This window comes from Centroberyx gerrardi, chromosome 12 (assembly GCF_048128805.1).
Source record: "Centroberyx gerrardi isolate f3 chromosome 12, fCenGer3.hap1.cur.20231027, whole genome shotgun sequence".
Lineage (NCBI taxonomy): Eukaryota > Metazoa > Chordata > Actinopteri > Beryciformes > Berycidae > Centroberyx > Centroberyx gerrardi.
In genome coordinates this window covers 25,564,999-25,590,140 of record NC_136008.1, presented here as the reverse complement: position 1 = coordinate 25,590,140, position 25,142 = coordinate 25,564,999, and the positions used below count along the sequence as shown (strand labels likewise).

The following is a 25,142-nucleotide window of genomic DNA, read 5'->3' as shown; positions in this document are numbered from 1 at the left end:
TAACACAGTTGTTAATTAGCGTGTGCTGATCCGTGCCTATCTACATGAAACAGCTTGGAGCCCATATATAAAAAGAAAAAGACTGAAATGTTAAGAGGGGAAATGGGTTTGTTTTCATTATTCAGATGGGGGTTGCCTTCCCAAGTGGAATGACCAGTTATTGTCCACGAGATTGTTGTGTGTGTGTGTGTGTGTGTGTGTGTGTGTGTGTGTGTGTGTGTGTGTGTGTGTGTGTGTGTGTGTGAGACGGTGAGAGAGACAGAGGTAATAGAGGAATCAGTCTTAAGCTTTTATTGGTCTCTAAAATTTGTTAGCCCCCTCATCTCTGTCTTCCTGGATTTGGATACATCTGGATTTTGATTTTGGCTAGTGTTCTTATACAGAAGGTGTTCCTGTATATAGGAACTTTTTATTCTCTCTAACTGCACTTAATGTCTTGTGAACGTTCATGTCCAAGCTGTGATATGTTCACCACTCCTGCCTACAATACTATTGTCTGTATTAGCCTGTAATCTCTGTGTTTTACCATAATAACACACATATGAACAGTATCATGTTGGTGGAGAAGATAGTCTCTCAATCTAGTATAAGCTAATGACATTATACTTCCATCTGATCATCGAGGCTACGTTTCAAACTGTCAAACTGTGCTGCATTATCGGCGCAATGAATTATGGTCATTGTAGTTTTCGAGCTTTCGATGTTTGGCAGCATTAAATCTTGATTGTTTGAAAATGTCATCATTGAGAACTGCCAGCTTCATGCATCACGGCACCAAACTGACTGTATCCAAAACAAAAATGTACTTGGTGGGCTGTTCATTTACCTGGGCAGCCAGCCCAAATATTAACATGGTGTATGTGAGTCAGCGGTGCATCATGTCAACTGTTCTGGCAGCTAGATTTCAGCCACTGGCTTTTAGATCCTAGCAACCAGCCCACATCAGTATCCAGTCAGCCAGTATCAGTACTTCTTAAATCTATAATATGCCAGTTAGATTCTAACCAGCACCACGCTGCATAAGCATTTATAGCTAAAATTATAATTCTGATTATTTCGCCAAATATTACATTAGATTAGATGAAACTTTTAAGGTCCCAGTGTGGAAATTGGGTCATTGCAGCAGCAGAGAATAGGGTATAGATTAGGAATACAGCAAATACCGAGTATTGAAGATAATAGGCCAATACTCCACTGCCAGTGGGACTACCAGCCCACTTCAGGTTTTGCTATTTCTTATAATTCCTACTTGTCTCTCTGTCCTTTCCCCCTATAACAGAATGTGTACGTGAACATCAACCGGATCATGTCGGTGGGGAACCGGCTCCTGGAGTCGGGCCACTACGCCTCCCAGCAGATCCAGCAGATCTCAGGCCAGCTGGAGCAGGAGTGGAAGGCCTTTGCCGCAGCGCTGGACGAACGCAGCACACTGCTGGAGATGTCTGCCAGCTTCCACCAGAAAGCCGACCAGGTATGGGCACGTACAATACTGCCATACACACAAAAGATGTAATATGTATGCACACAGCTCCGGACAAATGATGCACACTGCTGACAATGTCAATAGACTTGTGGAGAGATCTGAAACACATAAACAAGTAATCATCATACACACACATGCAGAAAAGTAGTTGCATACATGTAGAAAGTTCTCTATGCATCCTTGCATCCATACTGTGTATGCCGGAGGTGGAATGGAACATACTCAAAGCCTATTGTAGCTCATACTCTTACAGAAATATACTGTATTTTGAAGGAGAAAAAAAATCTTGTTTTTGCTGCGCTACAATCAACAGGGACGAGGGTTGCTTTACCCCTAATAGACTTTTAAAGGACCATTTAAATGATCAATACTACTTCCCATTGTTTTGCATACGGTTGCAGTAATAACCCATGAGTCAGTTTGTTGACACCTATTGTTTGCTGAGTGACTCCTTTTCTGTGCAGTTGTTAGTGGTCAAGAGTTCCTTGTAGGCTGTTTATGTTGTTTCACTACCAATACAGCTAGACAGAGCAGAGCAGAGTCAGGGAAATGGAGCTGTATTTTTTCATTCCCTATTTGTGGCAATGTAGTCTGTATTATCAATCAGTTGCACTTTAGTTTTTGATTTCCATTTTTGCTTATTCCTAGATGGCTTCTTGTACTTTCACTTGAGTGAGATTTTATTGAAGTAGAGCTAGTTGTACTGGAGTACAGATTTTGTGTACTCTGTCTAATTATGGTTTATACACACACACACACATACATGCACGCACACACACATATGCACGGAAGGAGATTTGAGCCATCTGTCTTCTGGTTTTGTGTGTGATCCATATCTGGAGGCTGCACAAGCTTCCCCTCAGCTGCATTTGTTTCTGACTGTGCTCTACCATAAAGCTCAGTCTCCATTTGTTTGAGTATCACTTTTAGTCTCTGTGTGTATTTGTGTTGCTGATAATACTGCTGAGGTTTAGGCTGCACAGAGACCCAGAAGAACAAAAAGACACGCGCAGGCACACACACACACAGACACACACAGACACACACACACACACACACACACACACACACACACACACACACACACACACACGCATACGCACACAGAGTCAGAGCAGATTGTTCTCTGTATGCCTTTATCTCGCTTTCTCCTCCTCCTCCTCCTCCTCCTCCTCCTCCTCCTGTTTCTAGAATTATCACATTTTCTGTCATTATTTTCCCAAAGTGCTCTACAGACGCCTCTGCTCTACTTTCCATTCTCACTCTTTCTTGATCTCTCTCTCTCTCTCTCTCTCTCTCTCTCTCTCTCTCTCTCTCTCTCTCTCTCTTGCACAGGATCAGAGGAGAGTAGTTGCCTGTTTTTAAAATGACTTGAATGTACAGAGTGTAGGAAACCGGGAAAGTGGTGTATTCACTTTTCTAACATTTGTAATAGGTTGAGACATAGCAAAGCAAGAATGGTATTGTTGTTCATGGTCTCCACTGTTGTCTTGTACCATAAGCAGGGCGTGCCTTACTTCACTGTATCCTCCAGCATAGATCCTCACACTGTTTCCAGCCATGTTGGGTACAGCTTACTGACTAGTGATACTCCCAGTCTATCCTGTGGTTGTGTGTATCTATGCATGCAATTGATTGATCAGATAGACATTATCATCAAGTGTGCGAGTAACTTGGATGTGTTCATGACATATATATGACAAAGCGTATGGCTCATGATAATATGTATGTACATGCGTGTGTCTGTGTGTGTACATGTGTCTGTGTGCATGTTTGCTCTTTTTGTGTGTGTGTGTGTGTGTGTGTGTGTGTCCTCTCCCCAGTACATGAGTAATGTGGAGCCGTGGTGCAAGGCGTGTGGTGAAGGAGAGCTGCCCTCTGAGCTGCAGGATCTGGAAGACACCATCCACCATCACCAGGGACTGTATGAACACGTCACCACTGCGTACTCTGAGGTTAGTGCACACAAAGCAGCCATGCAAAACACATACACATATGCAAACACTAATGCCAACACAAACGCAGACAAACTTTATTTAATGTGTTTACTTCACAGAGACGGCGCACAGCATATTGCACCAGACTATAGCCAGAGGCTAATTTGCATCTGTAGTCCCTGGGCTGGAGCCAGCACCGCATTAAAATATAATAATACCAAAACACAGTAAATACAATAATACAAAGCACATTAACTCATACATTATGCAGCAATTCTAATACACTATTTAACCTGTGAGTGCAAAAGTCATCCATATAAATACACTATAATATGCTAAAAATAAACAATCAGTGTAGTATAAAATAAAATCCCACAGTATTTCAGCGACTTGAGACCAGGTGCAAACACAGTAGGAAAAATGTGAAAAAATCATTGTGTGCATGTACAGTCTTTGATGCATTCAGTATCAGTCAGGAACAGTCCATTGCATCTGTAAGATTGCAAGCGGCATGTTCTTTTTTCTTTGCATGAACATATATAACTGTCATCTGCGTACATCTGTAGTTTAATCTTTGGGCATATGGAAGGTAAATCATTTATATATGCGGAACAAAGGTGGGCCCAGGTTAGATCCTTGCGGAACCCCAGCAGTACACTTGACAAATCCAAAATATATACACATGCCTTCTACAATAATGAAAACTTCAAACCCACACTGTACCCCTTACAGGTAAGCCAGGACGGCAAGTCTCTATTGGACAAGCTGCAGCGACCCCTGACCCCCGGCAGTGCTGATTCGCTGACGGCGTCAGCCAACTACTCCAAGGCGGTGCACCACGTCCTGGACATCATCCACGAGGTGCTGCATCACCAGAGACAGCTGGAGAACATCTGGCAGCACCGCAAAGTTCGCCTGCACCAACGCCTGCAGCTCTGTGTGTTTCAGCAGGATGTACAGCAGGTAAGGGAAGATGCATAACACACACACACGCACACACACACACACACAGAAAGGACTGTACCAGAGACTGATTGCTGCCTCCTCATATAGACCCTTGCATCCAAACTTTGTTCTTTTTTTCTTTTTTCCTGAAAATGATTGAATGATTGAGCTCTTCACAAGGCCTGACATTATGTGGCATTTTGAAGCTGTTGAATCTGTTTATTTTGCTTTTGCATTTTTCAATATTTAGTCAAATAGCCCTGTAATTTGATTTAAGATGGTCCAGGAAAGTTTTGAAAAGACAATTCTCTACTCTGTAACTATATGCCTATAGTTTACACATACAAAAGAATGGGGTATCATTCTGTTATACAAAACATGGCTTAGGCAAAATGAATAGCAACATTCAGTTAAAATGTGACTCTATTTTTTAAATTGATTACGACAGATCCAAGGAACGTTTGCCCGTTCTGCACGTGAGAGTGTGATTTCCCATAAATATTCCACGCTGCATAACAGAGGGTGTGATTTTAAGGATATATTAAAATCAGCTCCAGCTTCTTCAAAGATTTTTTTCCCCACTTCCTCCTGGGCTTAGAGTGAGAGTTATCTCTTTGTACGACTGTCTGGATGGCAGAGCCCTGAGATTAAAACTACTGAGTTGGTGTCTAGTGTCAGCTCGCTGTCTTCAGCCCTGTGGGCATGATCCCTTCTCTCTCTCTTTCCCGCTCTCTCTGCCTCTCACTCTCTCTCTCACTATCTCTCTCTCTCCTGCTCTCCCGCTCTCTCGCTCTCGTCCCTCTCTTTCTGTATTCCCTTTTCCTTTCCTCCATCCTCTCTCTCATCCCCCTTTTCTCTTGGTAGTGGTTTCCATGGTGATGCAATTTACTGCCACATAAAGTGTCGAGGGCATTGTGCGTGTGTGTGTGTGCATGTGTGTGTATGTGCGTGTGTGTGTGTGCGTTTGCCCCATAGAAATATTCTCTCATAGACCTTGAAAACACCATCCTGAAAATCTCTTTTATTACTCCACACAGAAACGGATGGAGTACGACCATCTGTTTAATAGATGATAAGTTAATTATGTACAAAGATTTATCGCTAATCTCTTCCTCAGTGGAAATGTTGACACTTTGCACTGCTCTGGACTATTATTAAGCAAAACCTAATTGTCCACATTTCTGTAATTTAAACATGACAGATTGCCGACAGGGAGAGAGAGGAAGGAAGGGAGGAACATGAGGGGGGAGAGGGAGAGAGAGAGAGAGAGAGGAGAGAGAGAGAGAGAGAGATGGCATCATCATGGTATTCTACTGTAACTCTAATATGGTCTGAATAGAGCCATCCTGGTCAATTGCGCCCCCTACTGGTTGAAAAGTTATACTATACTGATTTCGCCCTGTAGCTTTTTTGTGTTGGAACTCTCCTCATTTCCATACATTATCCAGGTATCATTCGATAGTCGTTCATATCTACCACCTTAACTGAGCAAAAACATCCTCCCTTTTTTCCTCTGTGTGTGTGTGTCAAGGTGCTGGACTGGATAGAGAACCATGGCGAGGCGTTCCTCAGTAAACACACCGGTGTTGGGAAGTCTTTGCACAGAGCCAGAGCTCTGCAGAAGAGACACGAAGACTTTGAAGAGGTGGCACAGGTAAGCTTTTATAATAGCCCACTCTATGTCAGTAGCTGAAGAGTTCAAAAGTGTTAAAGCAAGAGCATGAAGCCATAATCACACACATGCATCCTGCAGTGGTGGTGATATAGCGCTAAGCATCAAATGCACCATTTATGCTGAATAAACACATCTTGCAAGTCTGAAAGTTGCAGTCTGAAAGGTGCATTTTTTGCACCCAACAAAATATTGTGTATGATCCCATTTCAGAGCATCTCTACAAAAACAGACCATTGGTAATACAATAATCTAGATGTATAACATTGCAGTATTGTCCTAGAAGACCTCCACGAAAGCTAACAAGCTTTCTGAAGCAGCAGAACTCTTAGCTGGTGGCCCAGGACAGGACAGTGTATGAGATACCGTACTGTAACTTTAAATACAGCATTAATATAATGTTGATGTTTCAGAACACCTACACCAACGCTGACAAGTTGTTGGAGGCAGCGGAGCAGTTGGCCCAGACAGGAGAGTGTGACCCAGAGGAGATTTACCAGGCTGCCCACCAGCTAGAGGATCGCATCCAGGACTTTGTGCGACGTGTGGAGCAGCGCAAAGTCCTGCTGGACATGTCTGTCGCCTTCCACACACACGTCAAAGAGGTGTTTATTTGCTTTTTTCTTCTCCTCTGTTTACCTCTCCTCTCCTCTCCTCTCCTCTGACTTGTATGATATACTATGTCATACTATTCCATTTGAAAGCAAGCCAAGTTTTTCTGCTTCTCATCTTCTTCTCATCTTCTTCATCTGATTGCAGCACCAGTGCGACTCCTAAATTAGCCCCATTTAGCACATCGATTTGACTCTTTGCCGAAAGCTAAAACCACAAGCTGCTCATAGGGTATAAAGGAAGCTAGTGGGATATTGATGTATTGATCACATCCCTGGTGTTATTGTGTGTGGGAATGGCAGTAGGAAGCTTTGTCATATCTCAATGTTCACAGTCAGCTATAGATGAGCACACATCCATTAAAACATAATATCGGCACCTGATGCAGCATATCATGTGTGTGGCCTGTAACCACTGCCTAAATCGCTCTCTGCATTCTCTTTTAAAAGTCATATATACAGTCAATAGCATACAGAATAAGGACAGTGAGGTCATAGGCATTTTTGTTGTTGCCTCACATGCACTGAAATATGGATTTGAGGCAAAAGGATGAGCTGTCAGAGTGGTCGCCATCTTAAACCATGTTGAAACAATGACAATGGCAAAAGGAGGCCAGTTTTTGCTCCTTGTCCTAGTACTTATGCTATTGACATCCCTGAATTCACGACAAGCTTTTAGGCTGCTCAGTGTGTGGCGAGGCAGTGGCAATGCTCAGTCAGCAGTTGTTTTAAGTGGCTTGACTCAGAGAGAACATCGCTCCCATAGCCTCCAGTCACAGCTGCCGTTGTGAAATAAGTGACATGAGTAATAAGAGGTTACCTAAATGTAATACAGCCTAGAATTTACCCACCTTAGGGTTGCCCACACATTGAGAGTGTGTGTGTGTGTGTGCGTAAAAGAGCATCGCTCCTCAAAATGCTACTGAATATGTTCCTTCCTTCAAAGTCATGAAATTCTCCATGTGCAAACATCTGCGCTTTCCTTTCCTTCTGTAGTAAACTTGTGTTTACCACAGAAGGCAGATTAAAAGCAACCTGTGCAGGATTTTCTCTACATGAATTGTGATAATGCCCATCAGCAATATGCTCACTGGGCCCTTTGAGCTGCTCTCTGTCTGCCTTTTATTATTATTTACCCTCCCAAGCTGCTTTTGATGCATAGGGATACAAGTGGGGATGAGTCTAAAAACTTGTATCCCTATGCAAAAAACGTATAAAATTGCAATAAAAGCATTTTCTTTACCCGCTTATTCCTATTCAGGGTCAGAGGGGCTGCAGCCTATCCCAGCATACATTGAGGTGAATGGGCAATTAAGAATCTGCAATCCACCTGACTTGTGTGTGTTTGCGCTGTGGGAGGAAACACTCCACACAGAAAGGGCAGGGAATTGAACCCGGGACCTTCTTGCTGTGAGGCGACGGTGCTAACCACCGAGCCCCTTTCATTCTTTTCATAGTGATACATATTAATGTGAAAATCAGACACGGCACATTTTTAACTGTCACAATTAACCTCTCCATACTGACGGAGCGCTGTGCTCAGCATGTGTTAACACTACATCCTGTTTACATGAGTCATAGAGATGGTTAGAGCCGCGGTGTTATTAATGAAGCTAGTCTTTAATGTCCATATGGACTAATCTCCTTCATCCCATCTGTCAGCTCGCACGGTGGAGGTCGCTGTGTGAGTGTGTGTGTGTGTGTGTGTGTGTGTGCTCCTGTGCGTGAATGTGTGTGTATGTGTGTACAAGTTTCCAACGCTCCTGCCTCTCACCTCTCCTAGTTCTGTAGAGGCCCTTTGGATGCAGACCAGATTGCCTTCTTTATAGCCAGTGGGGCGAAAGGCAACAAACAGTTTACTGCAGAGGCTGAACTACATTGAACGAGACGGGAATGATGAATTTTATGATGCAGACGAGAACCCAGATTCTGAAAATAACTTTTATTTCCCCCTCCTTTTGAATAATAAAAGCCTAGGCTGGTCTAGTTTAGCATAAACTAAAAGTCGCTACCACCCAAATGTTGGTTTTGATATGCAGTACAAATGGGGGACAAAAGGGACTTACGTACAGAGTCATGTGTAACATATCTTATATACTAACAGTGGAGCCATTTTTGAGTAGGAAGGTGTGGGCGTTCGACAAACAGAGCAGCGGGTGCCAGGGTCTCTCTCCTGCGCCCGGGTTAGTGTGCCAGCGCTTTAGAACGCCGAGCCAATTCGCCCAGATGGCTAATCTGTTACAGAGATGACCACTCACCAAACACCAGCTTTGAACAGAACTGGTGGGACAGAGAAATCAATTTCTCATTTTCTGGTCTGTCCATTTGGCAGCTTGTCTGTCTATCCTATTACGACTGCGTTTAGACAGCTCTCTCTATTCCTGCCCCCTCTTGAACTTAACAGCGCTTGTTACCTTCCTGCATTTTCTCTCCTCTCCGATTGGCCGCTTGTGAACCCATTTACACCTCTAACCCCTCGTTTCCTCTGTCGATCCCCTCTAGCTGTGGACGTGGCTGGAGGAGCTTCAGAAGGAGCTGCTGGACGACGTGTACGCGGAGTCCGTGGAGGCGGTGCAGGACCTGATCAAGCGGTTCGGCCAGCAGCAGCAGACCACGCTGCAGGCTACCGTCAATGTCATCAAGGAGGGAGAGGACCTCATACAGCAGCTCAGGTTAACATTACTGTAATACATGAAACTCACCAGGGACGAGCCCAGGTTTTAGTCGGGCCGGTCCAGTGGTATGCATCCCCCCCAACACACACACACCTATCCTGACTCTAAGGAGAGCAAAAGGTCAGGGCCTTCGTGACCTGGCAATATTGATGTGACCACAGTCATGTAAGAGTGAAGTGAGAGGAAAAGGAATGCAATAAGGGCTGAGGAGAGAGATAGAAGGAATTTTCTTTTAGAGTGAAGTGAATGAAAGAGAGAGGAAATCATTCAGTTGGAAAAAGGCCACAAGGTTTCTGCTTTTATTGAATGCAATAGCTCACTACTGACTCAATGTTATGTCACATCCCGAGTTAAACTGTTTGTGTGTTCGGGAACTTTTTTTAACCTCCCCCGGGGATTTCTCCACAAGAACTGGAAGCCGCAGCCCGCTCCCGCAAATTCAAAGTGTTTTTTGCCTACTGTTGCACTATGTTATCCCTAAATCCCCTCTGTCTGACCTCTCTCTCTCCGCAGAGACTCGGCCATCTCGAGCAACAAGACTCCCCACAACAGCTCCATGGCCCACATCGAGAGCGTGCTGCAGCAGCTGGACGAGGCCCAGGGCCAGATGGAGGAGCTCTTCCAGGAGAGGAAGATCAAGCTGGAGCTCTTCCTCCAGCTCCGCATCTTCGAGAGGGACGCCATCGACGTGAGTAGAGGGGGAGGCGGGTGGGGTGGGGGTGGGGGGGTGGGGGGGGCAGAGTGTGAGAGATGAAAGATACATTTAAATACACTGGGGCAGATCTTTAATCTTCTTTTTGAGAGAGAGAGAGAGAGAAAGAGAGAGAGAAAGAGACACATCGGATGAGAAAAGAGAAGAGAGAGAGAGAGACATCTGATGGGAAAAGAGGAGAGAGAGAGAGAGAGAGACATCTGATGGGAAAAGAGAAGAGAGAGAGAGAGACATCTGATGGGAAAAGAGAAGGATAAAGAACTTCAGAAAAGGAGTAACACAAATACAAGAGGTGGGCCAGCATCTTCAAAGAGTTACAGAGGCAAGATGGTTGGACGAAAGGGAGCAGTGGAGGTGGAAAGCAGAAAGCAGAGGTGTTAAAAGATGAGAGGGAAGCGAAATGAACAACGGAGGTGCAAAGAAGGAGGAAGAAGAACAAGAATGAGAGAGAGAGATAAACGCAGAATCCATGCGTATTTTTTTTCCTCTTCTTAAATGCGGAGAGATCAATCACTCGCGGCAACAGACATATTGGGAAACCAGAATGACTGTGACTCTGAGCTGATGGACTATTAAACCGTAAGAAGGGAGATTCAGTCCTGTGGCGAGGATGCCCGCTGGTCTTCAACAGTGAACGCAGCTTGTTTGAATACACAGCGTGGCTCTCACATGTCTTACATAAAAAAAGCATTTAGTTCCACTTGACACGTTTCATCCACTGACTCATTCCAATCCCGTTCCCCCTCCCCGGCCCGGCTTTCGGTTACATTTTCATCCGCTAATTCCTCAACTCTCCCGCTGTGAGAGTGAATGCTTCCTCTCGGCTGGTGTTCCGATATGATAGCTGCTCGTTTTAAGGCTTTTTCTTTTTTTTGTGTGTGTTTCTCGTGATGTTTATCGTAGCGGCCAAATCGCTTTTGTTGAGCCATGCCACACTGATACATGAATTACGCCGCAGCCCCTTTTTGGAAGCGAAAGCTGAGCAGGCTGATATTCATGAGGACAGTGTAAGCAGTGAGATGTGTTCTGGGAAGTTATCACAGCAGATGATGAGTCTGTGGAGCGTGAATGAGAGTGTGTGTGTGTGTGTGTGTGTGTGTGTGTGTGGGGAAATGGCATTCAATAACAATCACATCACCAGTGCCGCGTAAGAACCTTGGAACTGTATTTTTCCCCCCTGAAAGTAAAAGATTATGTGTTCCTTTACATGCTGAGGAAATTTATGATATGGATTAGGAACCACAAAATCCATTTATGGTTTTAATGGCATGGTTGTCAATCATGTCAGTGTTATTTGTCTTCATTTCTGCCAAACCTGACTCAGATAGACTCCATCTTTGGATGAATAGAGGGGAAACATCCACAACAACCCCCTTTAAAGGATAAGTTCAGCAATTTTAGACCTATATATAATTTGTCTCTTACATACCTGTAGTACTTGGACTCAGACAATATTGGCTCCAGAGTCAGCTGTCGGTTGAAACGGTGAGCTCCTGTTGCCTCTTGCTGCTAACAATGAGTCCAAATGGGGTTTGTCAAAATATCTTCAAAAAAGCCATGTGTGGCTCCACAGGGGAGTTGAGAGTAAACATGACACAATTCCGTCATTACGCACACTTTCACTAATCAGGAAATCACAGAACTAGTTTTCTCCGCCGCAGCATAGACTGCTGTTGGGTGAAAGTGCATTACTGGCGGAGTGATCTAATTTTGGACGGCCAGGTCAGAATGTAAACAGTAGAGTTTGGTAGAAGACGATCGACTTGAAATGGTGCGGTGCTGCTGCTTTCCAGGCTGTGAATATGTAGGTTGGACGCCATATTGTTTTTCACAGATTGGCTTTTTTGTAGATATTATAACAAATCTCATTGTTAGCAGCAAGATGCTAGCAACAGGAGCTCACTGTTTCGACCGACAGCTGACTCTGGAGCCAATATTATCTGCGGGTCCCATACTACAGGTATGTAAGAGACAAGTTACTCTATATAGGTCCAGAATCGCTGAATTTATCCCTGTAAAAATGTACATGGTGCTGTAGTAGGTGTTTGTCCATACATTCATTCTGCCTCACTGTGTGGCAATAGCAGTTCAGCGGTTGATTTCAAGTCTGTTGTGTCAGCGTTGTTGAGCCAGAAGAACAGTTAAGTCTTACATTAGCGCTTCACATCAGCTCAGGCAATGCTGGTGATTCTACTAATCACTCAACACAGAAGCACACACACACACACACACACACAGACACACATACACAAGCCTGGTATGACACAGTGCTGGGGCATGAAGGTGGGTGGAGGAGACATTTGTTTCCCTCCACTCCCTGCCCACACACATACACACACACACACACACACTCACGCACGCACACTCAGACAAATACACACGCCCTGTGACACTCCCTCCTGGCTTGTATGGGGGTGTGTGTTGGAGGTGAGGGCTGAGGTGAGACATCCACTGTCTCACAGAGTTGATCCCTGTCTCTCTGCACACCGCTGAGAAGGAGAGACATGCTCAGAGTTAGTAGGTGGTTTTCGTAGCGCTGGTAGCTGGTGGAGATGGTCTTTCTGCACACGGAGGGCATTCTACTGAACTGTAAGAGGAGAGGAGAGCAGAGTGGAAATGGGTGCCTGGTAAGTTCCTGCTTTGTTGCCAGAGAAGGGGATTTTAATCTGCGCTGAAAGAGCTTGATAACTCAGTTTACTCTGTACCGGTGGCCAAGACAGCCGTGTCTCGCTGCATGGAGGAGATTTTATCTGGTGAATCCAGAATTCCTACTTTGTTGTAAAGAAAGCAAGACACTCCTTTCTGCCTGGGGAGAGGATTAGACTCTTTTTCACTAAAGCAGTTTATCTGACTACCGTTGTAGGCATATTCAGCGGGGAAGCAGTCTAAGCGCAGAACTTATTAATTCAAGTTCTGTGGGTCTAAGAACCCAGCAGTTCTAAAATAGAATTAACAGTATTATGGTCGCTTTGTGGTGGCGGACAACACAGATAAAACGGCTTTCATGGACATGCGATAAACCTCGTCCAAGACTGAAAAAAAGAGGATGGAGATCTCCACTTAGAGGAATTCTATAAAGCAAAATCCAAGTTTGTGAAGCCAGCCCATGTGCTTCCTGTGTGGAGGTATTGAGCTCCAAGAGAACTCAGCAGGTCTGCTACTGTTGCTTCCCTACTGCGCTAGTTGACAGGTAGAAAGAAGCCGTCTGTGAGCATAAAGCAGAGGAGGTTCCACCTGCCATCACATACTTACTGTTGCTCAGTGCAGAGGAACAGGTACAATGCACTTTTTCACAGCGATGATTTGAATAGAACTGCAGATGATCCTGATCCTTATTGGATTTGTTTGGTTCTGGTTGAGGGTTTAGATCTGGTGTTAACAGTCAAGAACATAAGAGAGAAAACAGAGAAGAAGACATGAAGTTGCTGATTGGTTCATTTGAGTGGTGACAAAAGCTTTAATAGCTTACTGTTGCTGAACTTTTATATTATGTGTGAGATACTGGCTACACATATAAGATAAATAGATAGATGCATATGGATTCTGTTGTGTTTCCATGTTGGTTATTATTGGCTCTGTGAGTGTTTTAGTCCACAGGCTGAGAGGTTGAAGTCCTGGCGGTGATGTGAAAATAATAGGCTGCCACTAAATCAGACAGTTACATTGTAAATAATGAGCGAGAGAGAGAGAAACACAGTTTTTTCCTATCAAACGAAACTGAGTAAACAGAGTTTTTGTATGAGAGAGAGAAAGAATCAGACACAAAGAGGGTTGTTGAGATTGTGTTTGGTTTTGTTTTGACTGACTGACACAGACCTCATTGTTCTCGGCTGCAATTGTGTTGCTGCTTTAGATTTTTTCAATATTCCACCCAGCAAAAACACTCAAGGGCACGGCGACAGTTGTTTATCGGCAACTTGTGTGCATCTACAATTCACAGAGTAACCATCTCAGGCACGGAAACACCTCCACCCACAGCTTTACTCTCCTCCACAGACTCAGACATAGAGAACACATTGGGATAAAGCAGTACACAATATTGTACAATGCTCGTTTCCAACCACGGGTTTTGATTGGACGAGAGGCATTCATGAATGCTTCTAACCACAATATATAAACTATAAACTATAAACTACCTCATAACTCGAACGGTATCACTCCGCCTTGTTTACACTTTGTTAATTCACTTTGTTCCAAGCAAGCAAGGAAGTTTATTACTTGGCAAAGGGGAACAATTTTTTTGTTGACAGAGGACCAAAATGAAATTATTAAATTATTTGATCTTTAATAATAATAATAACTTTATATTTTTTATTTTTATTATATTTATATAGCACTTTTCTTAACATGGTTACAAAGTGCTTAGACAGTGACAACAAGGAAACAATGTAAAATAACTGATAAAATAAATAGAAAGTAAAATTAAATAAGATAAAAAGATAGAAAAATAAAAAAATAAAATAGAATAAATATCAATCAAAGGCTTGTTTAGAAATGCGTTTTTAGTTGACGTTTAAAAGAAGATATGGAAGTAGCTATACTTAGTTTGAATGGTATCTTTGTTTAAAGTTTGATGCTATTGTAAAAATGTTGTGTAGTACATAATGTATAAGACCAATAAAATACAAGATCTCAGCCTGCAGCCTTGTTCCTTCATCTGCAGCACATTGGTATCAATAACCATGATAGCACTCCCTCTCATATGTTATTACTTAAATGCAGCACCATCCTCAGGTTATTCCCTAACCCTAAGTCCAGCAGTGTATGGTTGCAGTGTGAATCACTCACACCCCTGTCTCCTGCTCTCATCATGCTCTATCCGCAGACTTGGACAGGACCGCGTCAGCCGCAGCCGGGGTTAGAGCTGGAGAGGCAGAGAGGAAATTAAAACTGGCAAGGCCGGAGAGAAGCGCATTCTCATACAGATATTTTGTCTCGCTTTAGGAATCTCAGCACTCTCTGCCAGTCACACACACACACACCTCTCTCTTTTCTCTATCTGTCTCGCACGGAGTCGGCGCCACGCTGGACTTTCCTTTCCTTAAGTCACTCTCACTTCATTTTCTCCATTGTTGGAGGTCTTGCAAGACACAAGAGATTACACTCGCAATGTCTGAATGGATGAGGACAGCTGTCAAAGCAGCTTCATACTCAGATCAGGTTTTACCCACTGTTGATGAGCTTCTGCATCACATGTATGACATCTTCCCATTACTTACATGTAATCCTCGTAGACGTCCAGTTGTCGGAGCATGGTAACGCCGCACATTTCTATCTGACACATTCTTTACATTAGCTTATAAGGTTACAGAGCAGCTGAATGTTGGGTTGATATGTGACCCAGACACCAGTGTCTAGCCTTTAGTGGAAGTGTGATTTACAAGCCCATATCACTGAAGTAGCGGAGAGCAGGAGTGTTGCTATTTAATCAGTTTTGTATTTCATGAATCATGCTGTGGCCACAGTACTGTAAATAGCAGGCTTGACAGCACAAGCCTTAGGTCATGCTTTAAGTTAATGACAGTTTGGCTGAATGGTGAACTCTGTATGCCCCAGAGCAAGAGGAGGGTACGATCTGTGCATTAGTGGTTAACCTCGACTACAGCACCAGCTTTCCCATTAACAGACTGTGCCACCAGTAGTTCAGTTTTCTGCTGAAACTCTGCAAATTGTTTTTGTTGCCGGGCAACATTAGCTCATTCAACATTCTATCAGGAAGCACTGGGAACTGTCAGAGACCCGCTGATTTCAAAGGCGTAACTCTTTCCAGATAGTTGGCTTTGGTCAAAGCAAGCTTGAAAGCCTAGACTAGACCTGCCGACTTGGTACAGGGAAACACTGACAGAACAGAGCTGGAAGGTGCCAGGATTCAGGTGCCCCTGGTATGGTGATTCAGTCTGCGTGGGCACTCCGAGACAAGCGCCGACATCTCAGTGCGTCTGCTTCACCAGCCATGCAGTCACCATTGTAATATGTTATCACTTTTTATGACAGCCTGGGGTGTTTGGGATACAGCAAGAGACAGTTTGACCTGGTAGTCTCATAATTCTCTCATAATCATATAAGATGGCATTGCGATATTTTGCTGTGATTGTGTAGAATATAGTGTGTAGACTCCTTTGAGTGTGAGTGTGTGTGTGTGTGTGTGTGTGTGTGTGTGTGTGTGTGTGTGTGCGTGCGTGTCTGTGTGCGGGTGGGAAGGAGAATTTGAAATTGAGAATTAATGATCCTGATTGTGAAAGTCATTTCTGTATATCAGCATGTAATTATGTTCAGTGTCTTCAGTTCAAACCTAGCGATCTGCAAGTTTATGATCTCTTGACTCTCATATCACCGCAGATTTTATGACTACTTTACCCTCTCTCTCTCTGTCTCTCTCTCTCCCTCTCCCCTCTCCCCCCCCCCCTCTCAGATCATCTCGGACCTGGAGTCATGGAACGAGGAGCTGTCGCAGCAGATGAGCGAGTTTGACACGGAGGACCTGACGCTGGCCGAGCAGCGGCTGCAGCACCACGCGGACAAGGCACTCACCATGAACAACCTCACCTTCGACGTCATCCACCAGGGACAGGAGCTGCTGCAGTACGTCACCGAGGTCCAGGCCTCCGGTGAGTGACGGGGAACAGACAAACACACACGCATGCGCACATGCAGGCTTGTAGCAACCAATCATGTAATAACTGCCGAATGCAAAAAGTGAGTCAAAAATGTAATAAAAGCCGTTAATTCGTTAATCTCCCATCAGAATCTATTATGTTATTAGTCAATATTTTTACATTATAGGTTAAAAAAAAGTTATAACCCTATAATGTAATAACTGCCATATAATTTTATAGTTTATTACATTATTGGAAAAAAGTTATTACAATATTGGTCAGGAGATTTTATTACATTATCCGGCAATTTATTACATTAATGGCTTTTATTACATGTTCGACTCACTTAGAGGGACATTTTATTACATTATCATTACATTATCTGGCAGTTATTACATTATCGGTTGCTACAAAGCTACATGCACCGCACACATACGTAGGTACAGTACACAAGCATGTGCTCACACACACACCCAAGTGCACAAAATCCAGTCCTGAACTGCATATTACTGGAAGTGTGAGTCTTGTTAAATCTTAGTTTATAATGCATGTGACCCAGACAGCCGCTGTCAGCCTAGCGGCTATACAGAGGATCAGAGAGATCAAGTCAGGTCAATGGCACAGAGCTGGTGGAGGAAGGAGGAGGAGGAGGAGGAGGAAAGGAAGAGGACGGTGAGGAGAAAGAGAAGAGAAAAGTAGAGCAGCGAGTGCTTTGGGACAGCAAAATGAGGAGAGTCTGTAAACTCCACAACTCAACTTGTTGGGGGGATGGGGGGGGGGGGTTTGTGTATCAGAGAGTGAGTTTAGCTTGATTTGAACTAAATTAAAGTGGAAGTAGGGTGAAGTAGGCAAACTGCAGAGAGGATGTGTGGCGATAAGACAGTGTCGGTAGGGGAGGGAAAACTGGGGTAGGTTAAATTTATAGAGTTTGAGAGAGAGGAGGAGGAGGGATGGTGCACAGGTGGGAGGGAGAGGGAGTCTCACTGAGTAAGGTGATGGAGGAGGAAGGGAGCGAGGGAGGAGGCAAGGATTGATGAGAAAGAAATGGAGGGGAAGAGGGGGGAGGGAAGGAAGGAGAGGCCAGCAGAGCAGCAGGCCCGCTTTGCCAGACAGATTTTGCCTCTTAATCCTTTAGACTCATGTTCGCTGCCTGGTTAAAACCACTGTTGTGCAAGACACTCACACTCACACACACACACACACACACACACACGCGCACACACACCGAAATGCATTTTTTAGATGACCCGGACCACGCCTCTTTTGCTCTGCAGAGCTCAGAGAAACAGGCAGATTGTCACAGTGCAAATTTAGCTGACGTTATGCACAAATCTGGCTCTATAGTCAGCCAGCTGCAGGGCTACAGCTAGCCACATGGCTAGCTTCATGATAGAGCTGCGAGAGCTAGCACAGTGGCTATCTAGCAGGGCCGGCCTTGCAGCTAGCATCACCCCTGGCACACAATGCTGCTCTGGAACGCAGGACTAAAATGTGAGTACAGATTATGCCAGCGTTTGCCATGAAACGTTTGTGCGGGAAATGCTTTTGAGAAATAATTTTAAATCAGCACTATATTCTCTGCACGGTTTCCCTTTTTATTGTTAAGTGCATTATTAATGACTCTTTATGCACTGCATATATCCAGATGTCAGTTTTGCCGTGTGATTAAAAATGTAGAGATAGGCCTGTGTACATAACATTAAAGCAATAGCGCATTATTAATTTGCAGGTGTGAACGCATGCCATCCATGTTTAATCCAGTTACTCCTCGGTCCTGTTCTCAGTCAAAAGAATTATGACTGTTTTTTTTTAAATATAAATATCTCTATCCACCCTGCTGCCGTCTCTCTCCCTATAGATGCAGATAACAAAGAGCAGACATTCATGAAATATGTATTTTCTGCCTCTCCCTCTGCCTTCATGGATGTGGAATCAGCATGTGGCAGAGATGCGGGCAGAATCTCTTAATATCTCTCTCCACCTTCCACCCATTCACCTGAGTCAATAACAGTTGAGAATGAAAAAGAGAAAGACATTTTTGTATTGCGGTATATTGAATTTCGATATATCGTCCCACCCCTATATCATATATCTTCTCTGTGTGCAGGTGTGGAGCTGCTGTGTGACAGAGATGTGGACATGGCCACCCGGGTCCAGGACCTGCTGGAGTTTCTCCATGAGAAGCAGCAGGAGCTGGACCTGGCGGCAGAGCAGCACAGGAGACACCTGGAGCAGTGCGTCCAGCTGAGGCACCTGCAGGCTGAGGTCAAACAGGTAAACACTCCATGAAGAAAAGGAGAAGAGAGCGTTGCGGGGGGCACACATGATGCAGCGTCCAGGCAGTGATAGGAAGGCGGTTATGGGGTTTTGAATGCACTCTAAAAAACAAGAAGGGCGAGGCTTTTCACTTATGAAAGAATAATCCCTGTATTATTGTCATGACGTCTGCTTTTTACTCGGGTTAGCTGAAACATTTTGGAGCCTCAAAGCAAAATTAAATGTTAAATAGAACGATGGCAGATTAACAAAAGTTTAGTACTCATATATTCATATACAGACATACGCATGTACTGTACGTGCACACATACACACACACAGATCCATGCATGTGCAATTACACACATGCATGTGCAATTACACACATGCAGGAAAACACGCACAAACACACAGATGGGTCAAACTGGTAAATGCTCACATACACGTACACACAAGTGGAGACCTGTGTACAGTATGTTAAACAGGAGGTTATAAGGTGGATTCTGTGTGACACACACACACACACGAGTGCTCACATGTGCTGGGACTCATAAACAAACACACCCAGGGCTATATGTAATGCTTTCTCATTTACAGACCCAGGGCAAGCTGTAAGAGGCATGTGGAAAGACAGACCCACACTCTGCCCATACATTGCTCCAGAGTACCGTGATGCAACAGCAGTGTGTGTTGAAGTGCTAAAGGGCTAGAATGCGTTCTGTCTGTACATGACCATGGCTAGATGACTCATCCTGTGTCAACAAACTGTCTCTCTCTCTCTCTCTCTCTCTCGCTCTCTCTCTCTCTCTCTCTCTCTCTGGGGCAAAGACAGAGAGGAAAGAAATGGATGAAATATGGGAGGTTCAGCCAAGGTGTAGGGAGACAGGGAAAGATATGAAGGGAGAGAAGAAGAAAATAAATGATGTAGAGAGAAACTGACTGGAGGGATAGGGAGGGAGAAGGAGAGATGACATTGGGAAAGAGACACAATTTCTTGGCTTATTGTTGTGTGAGTGAAGAGCGAGTCAACTGGCGTTTCCTTCCCTATATTCCTTCAGTAGTCGCGTGCAATCACAACAAGAAAATTGGCTATGTGGAGCTTAACATTGCAACATAGCCTGGATCGATTTCCTAGCAAAACAAAAACAAACATAGAGCCAAATAAGAAGAGCTTTAATGCTTCAACCTGCACTAGAATTGGGACCAACATGGGGTCAGACATGGAATCAAGAGTAAAATAACCAAAATTACCCCCAAACACCGCTGCTGCAAACCAATTCAGAAGATACACTGGCATCAAATATGAGACACAGGTATGATAGGCCTACTATGATCATGACTCGTGTTATTGATTTTTTACACAGCTCGTCCACTCACAGATAGGCAATATTATATTATATTATATATATTATATGTCTTGCTATGGACTGTTCCTCTGCCACAAATAGCATGTTACAGAAACCACTGTGATTCTGCACAGTAGCTACGGTTATTCGAGTTTTTTGAGATTTACTGGAGAAGTGGCTTCATTGAAATCAATATTTTGAGATGACCTCCAGCGATCATCATGAACTAAAATAAACTGTTTCTGCCATCCAATGCCTCACATGGGAATGCCCCACCAGTACACCCCTCCACACTGAATGCTGGGAAAATAAAGCGGTCCTGTAAGACAAAAGTAGGGCACAACCATCATCTGTTAATCATACCGTGTGTATTTCTGCCCCGCGCTTATTTATTTATAAATGTCCCGGACTGTTGTCCAGGGCCAGAGATTACTCATGCCCTGTTATTGCTATCGTGTGTGTGTGTGTGTGTGTGTGTGTGTGTGTGTGTGTGTGTGTGTGTGTGTGATCTGATTTTTACTATCTTGTTGGATTCAAATGTCCCAAAACTAACAGTGTCCACTTGTGAGGACTGTTTTCTGGATCTCATTAGGATAATGGCTCAGTTTAGGAGTGGGGATTAGGATTAGAGCAAGAGTTATAATAAAGATAAAAGTAAGTAAAGGTAAGGGTTAAGGTCAGGCTTGTAGTGGTGGGGTTTAACATTTGAATATATTATGTAAATCTAATGGTGTACCATACCATACTCGTGTGTGTGTGTGTGTGTGTGTGTGTGTGTGTGTGTGTGTGTGTGTGTGTGTGTGTGTTTGTGCATGCACATTAGGGTTAGGACATAATGGCATGTGTGCATGCAAAAAACCCAGATAGTTTCAGTAGCTGACACCCGTGATTCTCCTGAGCACAGACTTGGGACATTGCAGACGCAATGGAAAACATCGGTCCTGGTGAAGTAGCTGAAAAACAGGAGTCAGGCTTGTGTTGCATCATCACTTTTACAGCCAAGCTTCATTTGCAGAGCTGCCTGTCACCCACACAGCAGGTGTGCATGCTGAGTCAGAGAGGGAGAGAGAGAGAGAGAGAGAGAGAGAGAGAGAGAGGAGTCTCTGAGGGCAGACTGTATGGAATGTTACCCTTCAGCTAGAACTAGGTGTACAGAAATATGTGTGTGTGTGTGTGTGAGTGTCTTTTTTGAGGAGGGGTTAAAATGATAGTGTGAAAGAGAGTAGCACAAGTGGTATAGATGAAGATACAGAGGTGATTTTGTGTGCGAGCATGTATGCGTGTGTGTGCGGGGGGTGGGGATGGGGTGGGGGGGGGGGTGTTTGTTGAAGAGATTGGGGAGAAAGGGGGAAAGAAAAATAAAAGGAGGTGTGTGGGATAAAAGCGATTAGAGCAGGGAGGGGGGGAATTGTCAGTGGGGTGAGGTTTGAAGAGAATCGAGGGATTGAAAGAGAGGGGAAGAGCAAGAGGAATGCGAGGGAAGGAGGAGGTGTCAGGGTTGGAGAAACAGTGGAGAAAGGATATGAGAAGAGACAGAAAAAGGGGGGGGAGAGGAGGGGCGCTTGGAGAGAGAACAGTAAACGGGTGATCGAGGTAGAGGAGGAAGAAAATGGGGCGACAGAGAAGATGCAGAGAGGAGAGAGTGAGAAATTGGTTGGGCGCAGTACAGACCTGGACAGTCGTTGATTATGTTGTCTTGCGAGTGACGTGTCCACATTTGAGTTTGTTTAGACATACATAGTGAAAATATAGGCCTGGGCTGAAATATCGCGATATTTTCCACGGCACCTTGTGTTGCGTAGATCACAACTAAAAACTACAAATAATAATTTTATTTCAAGTGGGTTCCCTTTTCCACAATCAGCCCATTTTCCCGTGCAAATTACACCAAAATATCGTATATTGCGATATTTTGGCTGGACAGCATTGCGAATATTGAATTTTGGATATTAAGCCTATGTGAAACACTATTTGGAGCGATTTGAAGCCACATTCAGATTTTAAACCCTAATTGAAGCTTTTTTTTCCCTTGGGGGGGTTGGTGGGTTGGAGAGAGAGAAATGGGTTAGGTAATGGGTGACATCACATTGGTAGACTCCCTGAACTGATTAATGGTCTTTTATGTGTGGGCTGGAAGTGGGGTTAGTGTTTATTGCAATATGTTGTGCGTGTGTATGGGGAGGGGGGGGGGGGGGGGGTGAGGGTCATATGTTAAGTGTGCATGGAGGCTGGGCTGTGAAATAGAGCTCTGTTGCTCTATGTCTTGATCCAAGTTTGAGTGACTCTATATATATATATGTGACTGTATATGTCTATGCTTTGTAATCATCTGGAATAAAAAGTCTGACCTGTGTGTGTGTGTGTGTGTGTGTGTGTGTGTGTGTGTGTGTGTGTGTGTGTGTGTGTTGTAGGTGCTCGGTTGGATCCGTAATGGGGAGTCCATGCTGAACGCTGGTCTGATCACAGCCAGTTCATTACAAGAGGCCGAACAACTGCAGAAGGAGCACGAGCAATTCCAACATGCCATAGAGGTAAAAAAACAAAAACAAAACTCCATTCACTTATTGTGTGTTCTCCATGTGCTTTGTACTATAGGACGAGGTAATGATCTCACACCAGGAGTCAGCCATCTTTAATAATTTAATTAATAACCTGGTTCATTCGTCCATTTTTCACTTCCAGTTGCGTATTTTCCTTCCTTTTTCCGCTCTCTATCGTCTTCCCCTTCTTCATGTGTGTCTTGATTCAGCTCTTTACTCCCCCTCCTCTCCCTTTTACCCCCCCCCTTTTTCACCTCCATTCTTCATCTCCCTTCTCTCTCATCTTCCACCACTTCTGCATCTCCTTGATTCCCACTCTTCCCCCTCATCCCTCAACCTTTTGCCTCTCCGAAGCTCTTTAAAATGCGGGTCCACGCCTGATGTTTGCGCTGCCTCCCGTCCTCATCACCAGTCACACATGAAATGGAATTATGAATAACTTGTATCTCTCCCTCTTTCTCTCTTTCTTTCTTCTCTCTCTCTCTCTCTCTCTGCTTACCTCCCTTCTTCATGTCCTTTCTCTCTTTACCACTGATTATGCGGGGCACATCTCCTTTGAACTCTCTGGAGCCTGGCTCATTTTAATGCAGGCCTGTACCTGACCTACTTCTACAGAGCTCACATACACACACACACACACACACACACACACACACAAAGACACACACCCAGGAGAAAAGCTCTGTTTATGATTATTACTTTAATTTCACCATGCATATTGTATGTGCGGCTGGAATTTTCATATGCACGCTATAACCAAAGTCCCTAATACACAAAATGGGTCCAGTGTGACGAGAGTAGTTCTAGTTCCTTTTCATCCTTCCCTCCTCTCCTCCATCCATCCTTCCTTTCATCCCCTGCTCCTCTCCTCCTTGAGCGTACCCTACTGGTGCCGCAGAGGGGGAAAACGTCACCAAACCCTTCGTTCTTCCTTTATCTCCCTCTGCTTTCCTTCCCGAAAGTGCTGTACTCCAGCGACGGGGCAGAAGCCCTTCCCCAGGCTAACCACCATGACACAAAAATTACCAGATACCGTCTCGTTTTTTTTTTTTTGCCGCCCTATCTCATTTCCTCTCCAGAGTGCTCGCTGCAGGCCGATCTGTGTGACACGGCTATAATCAGACACTGTATTTATTTATTTTGCCGTGTCTCCGTTGCTCTCCAGCCCCTTTCCTCCCCGCCAGACTGAAGCTGAAGCCTTATTTCCAAAGCAATCATTGAGACACAGAGACTCAACTAACTCTTGAATTCATTCCCCACCCCCCACCCCTCTCTCCCCCATGTAGAAAACCCACCAGAGTGCACTGCAGGTGCAGCAGAAGGCTGAGGCCTTGCTCCAGGCCAACCACTACGACATGGACATGATCAGAGATTGCGCAGAAAAGGTAGCGCTCTCTTACGGTGTCACATATCTCAGTGTAAAGCTTTGTGAAATCGTCTAAAACACACTTGGCTGTAGCTGGAAGTGGTAAACTCGATTGTCCTGTTTGATGTGAAGGTGGCAGACCACTGGCAGCAGCTGATGCTGAAGATGGAGGACAGGCTCAAGCTGGTCAACGCTTCCGTGGCCTTCTACAAGACCTCCGAACAGGTACTTGTGTGTTTGCATATGTGAGTGTGTGTGTATGTGTGTAAAAGCTGTGAGAATTCTTGCTCAGCTGTACCTGATGAGTCCTGACAGGTGAGAGTTTATGGGCTTTTTTTTATTTTGGGATCTGGCTCAAACAGGTGTTTTGAGTGTTGCTAGTGAATTCGGAGCAGGAGTATCTGAAAGAACAGGACTGGTGTTGGATTATGGGAATTACACTCTCCTTTGTGTATATCCGTGTCCATATATCAGTGTGCAGTGACCTGGAAAGTCTGGACCTGGACTATGAGAAAAAAATAGAAGTGGTTAGGGTTGCACTAAAGGATTTTGCAGTAGTTGGAGTATAAGAGAGAAGACCGCTGTTGCATTAGGGGAGCAGGAGTTTGATGTTTGTCTGTGTTCCAGGTGTGCAGTGTGTTGGAAAGCCTGGAGCAGGAGTACAAGAGAGAAGAGGACTGGTGCGGTGGTGCTGATAAGCTGGGCCCCAACAGCGAGTCGGACCACGTCACTCCCATGATCAGCAAGCACCTGGAGCAGAAAGAGGCCTTCCTCAAGGTGAGAGAGACAGACATGGGAAAACATTAGAAGCATTATCTGTCAATTAGGGATGGGACGATATATCGAAATTCAATATATCGCGATGCAAAAATGTGACAATACGTATCGTGGGGCAGAAAAATGCTCCATTTTATTCTGCTGTAGTATCCATTGACATTATATTATTAAAGATTTGTGGCTCAGAAATAAACATAATTCTGCACAGTCATACTTTGTCGTCAAC

The 25,142-nt window shown here is 44.4% G+C and overlaps 1 protein-coding gene across 3 annotated transcripts in view; it reads left to right on the top strand.

The window, feature by feature from the left end:
* triob (trio Rho guanine nucleotide exchange factor b) overlaps positions 1 to 25,142 on the top strand; it is an 87,843-nt gene that overhangs the window by 19,035 nt on the left and 43,666 nt on the right. For all 3 annotated transcript variants that reach the window (XM_071901285.2, XM_071901283.2, XM_071901284.2), the window contains exons 7-19: positions 1,280 to 1,471; positions 3,307 to 3,438; positions 4,153 to 4,383; positions 5,897 to 6,019; positions 6,451 to 6,642; positions 9,151 to 9,320; positions 9,837 to 10,011; positions 16,448 to 16,643; positions 18,739 to 18,905; positions 22,645 to 22,764; positions 24,060 to 24,158; positions 24,272 to 24,364; positions 24,767 to 24,916. In XM_071901285.2, the coding sequence (XP_071757386.2) occupies positions 1,280 to 1,471; positions 3,307 to 3,438; positions 4,153 to 4,383; positions 5,897 to 6,019; positions 6,451 to 6,642; positions 9,151 to 9,320; positions 9,837 to 10,011; positions 16,448 to 16,643; positions 18,739 to 18,905; positions 22,645 to 22,764; positions 24,060 to 24,158; positions 24,272 to 24,364; positions 24,767 to 24,916 (2,040 nt within the window). The remainder of the gene's footprint in view (positions 1 to 1,279; positions 1,472 to 3,306; positions 3,439 to 4,152; positions 4,384 to 5,896; positions 6,020 to 6,450; positions 6,643 to 9,150; positions 9,321 to 9,836; positions 10,012 to 16,447; positions 16,644 to 18,738; positions 18,906 to 22,644; positions 22,765 to 24,059; positions 24,159 to 24,271; positions 24,365 to 24,766; positions 24,917 to 25,142) is intronic.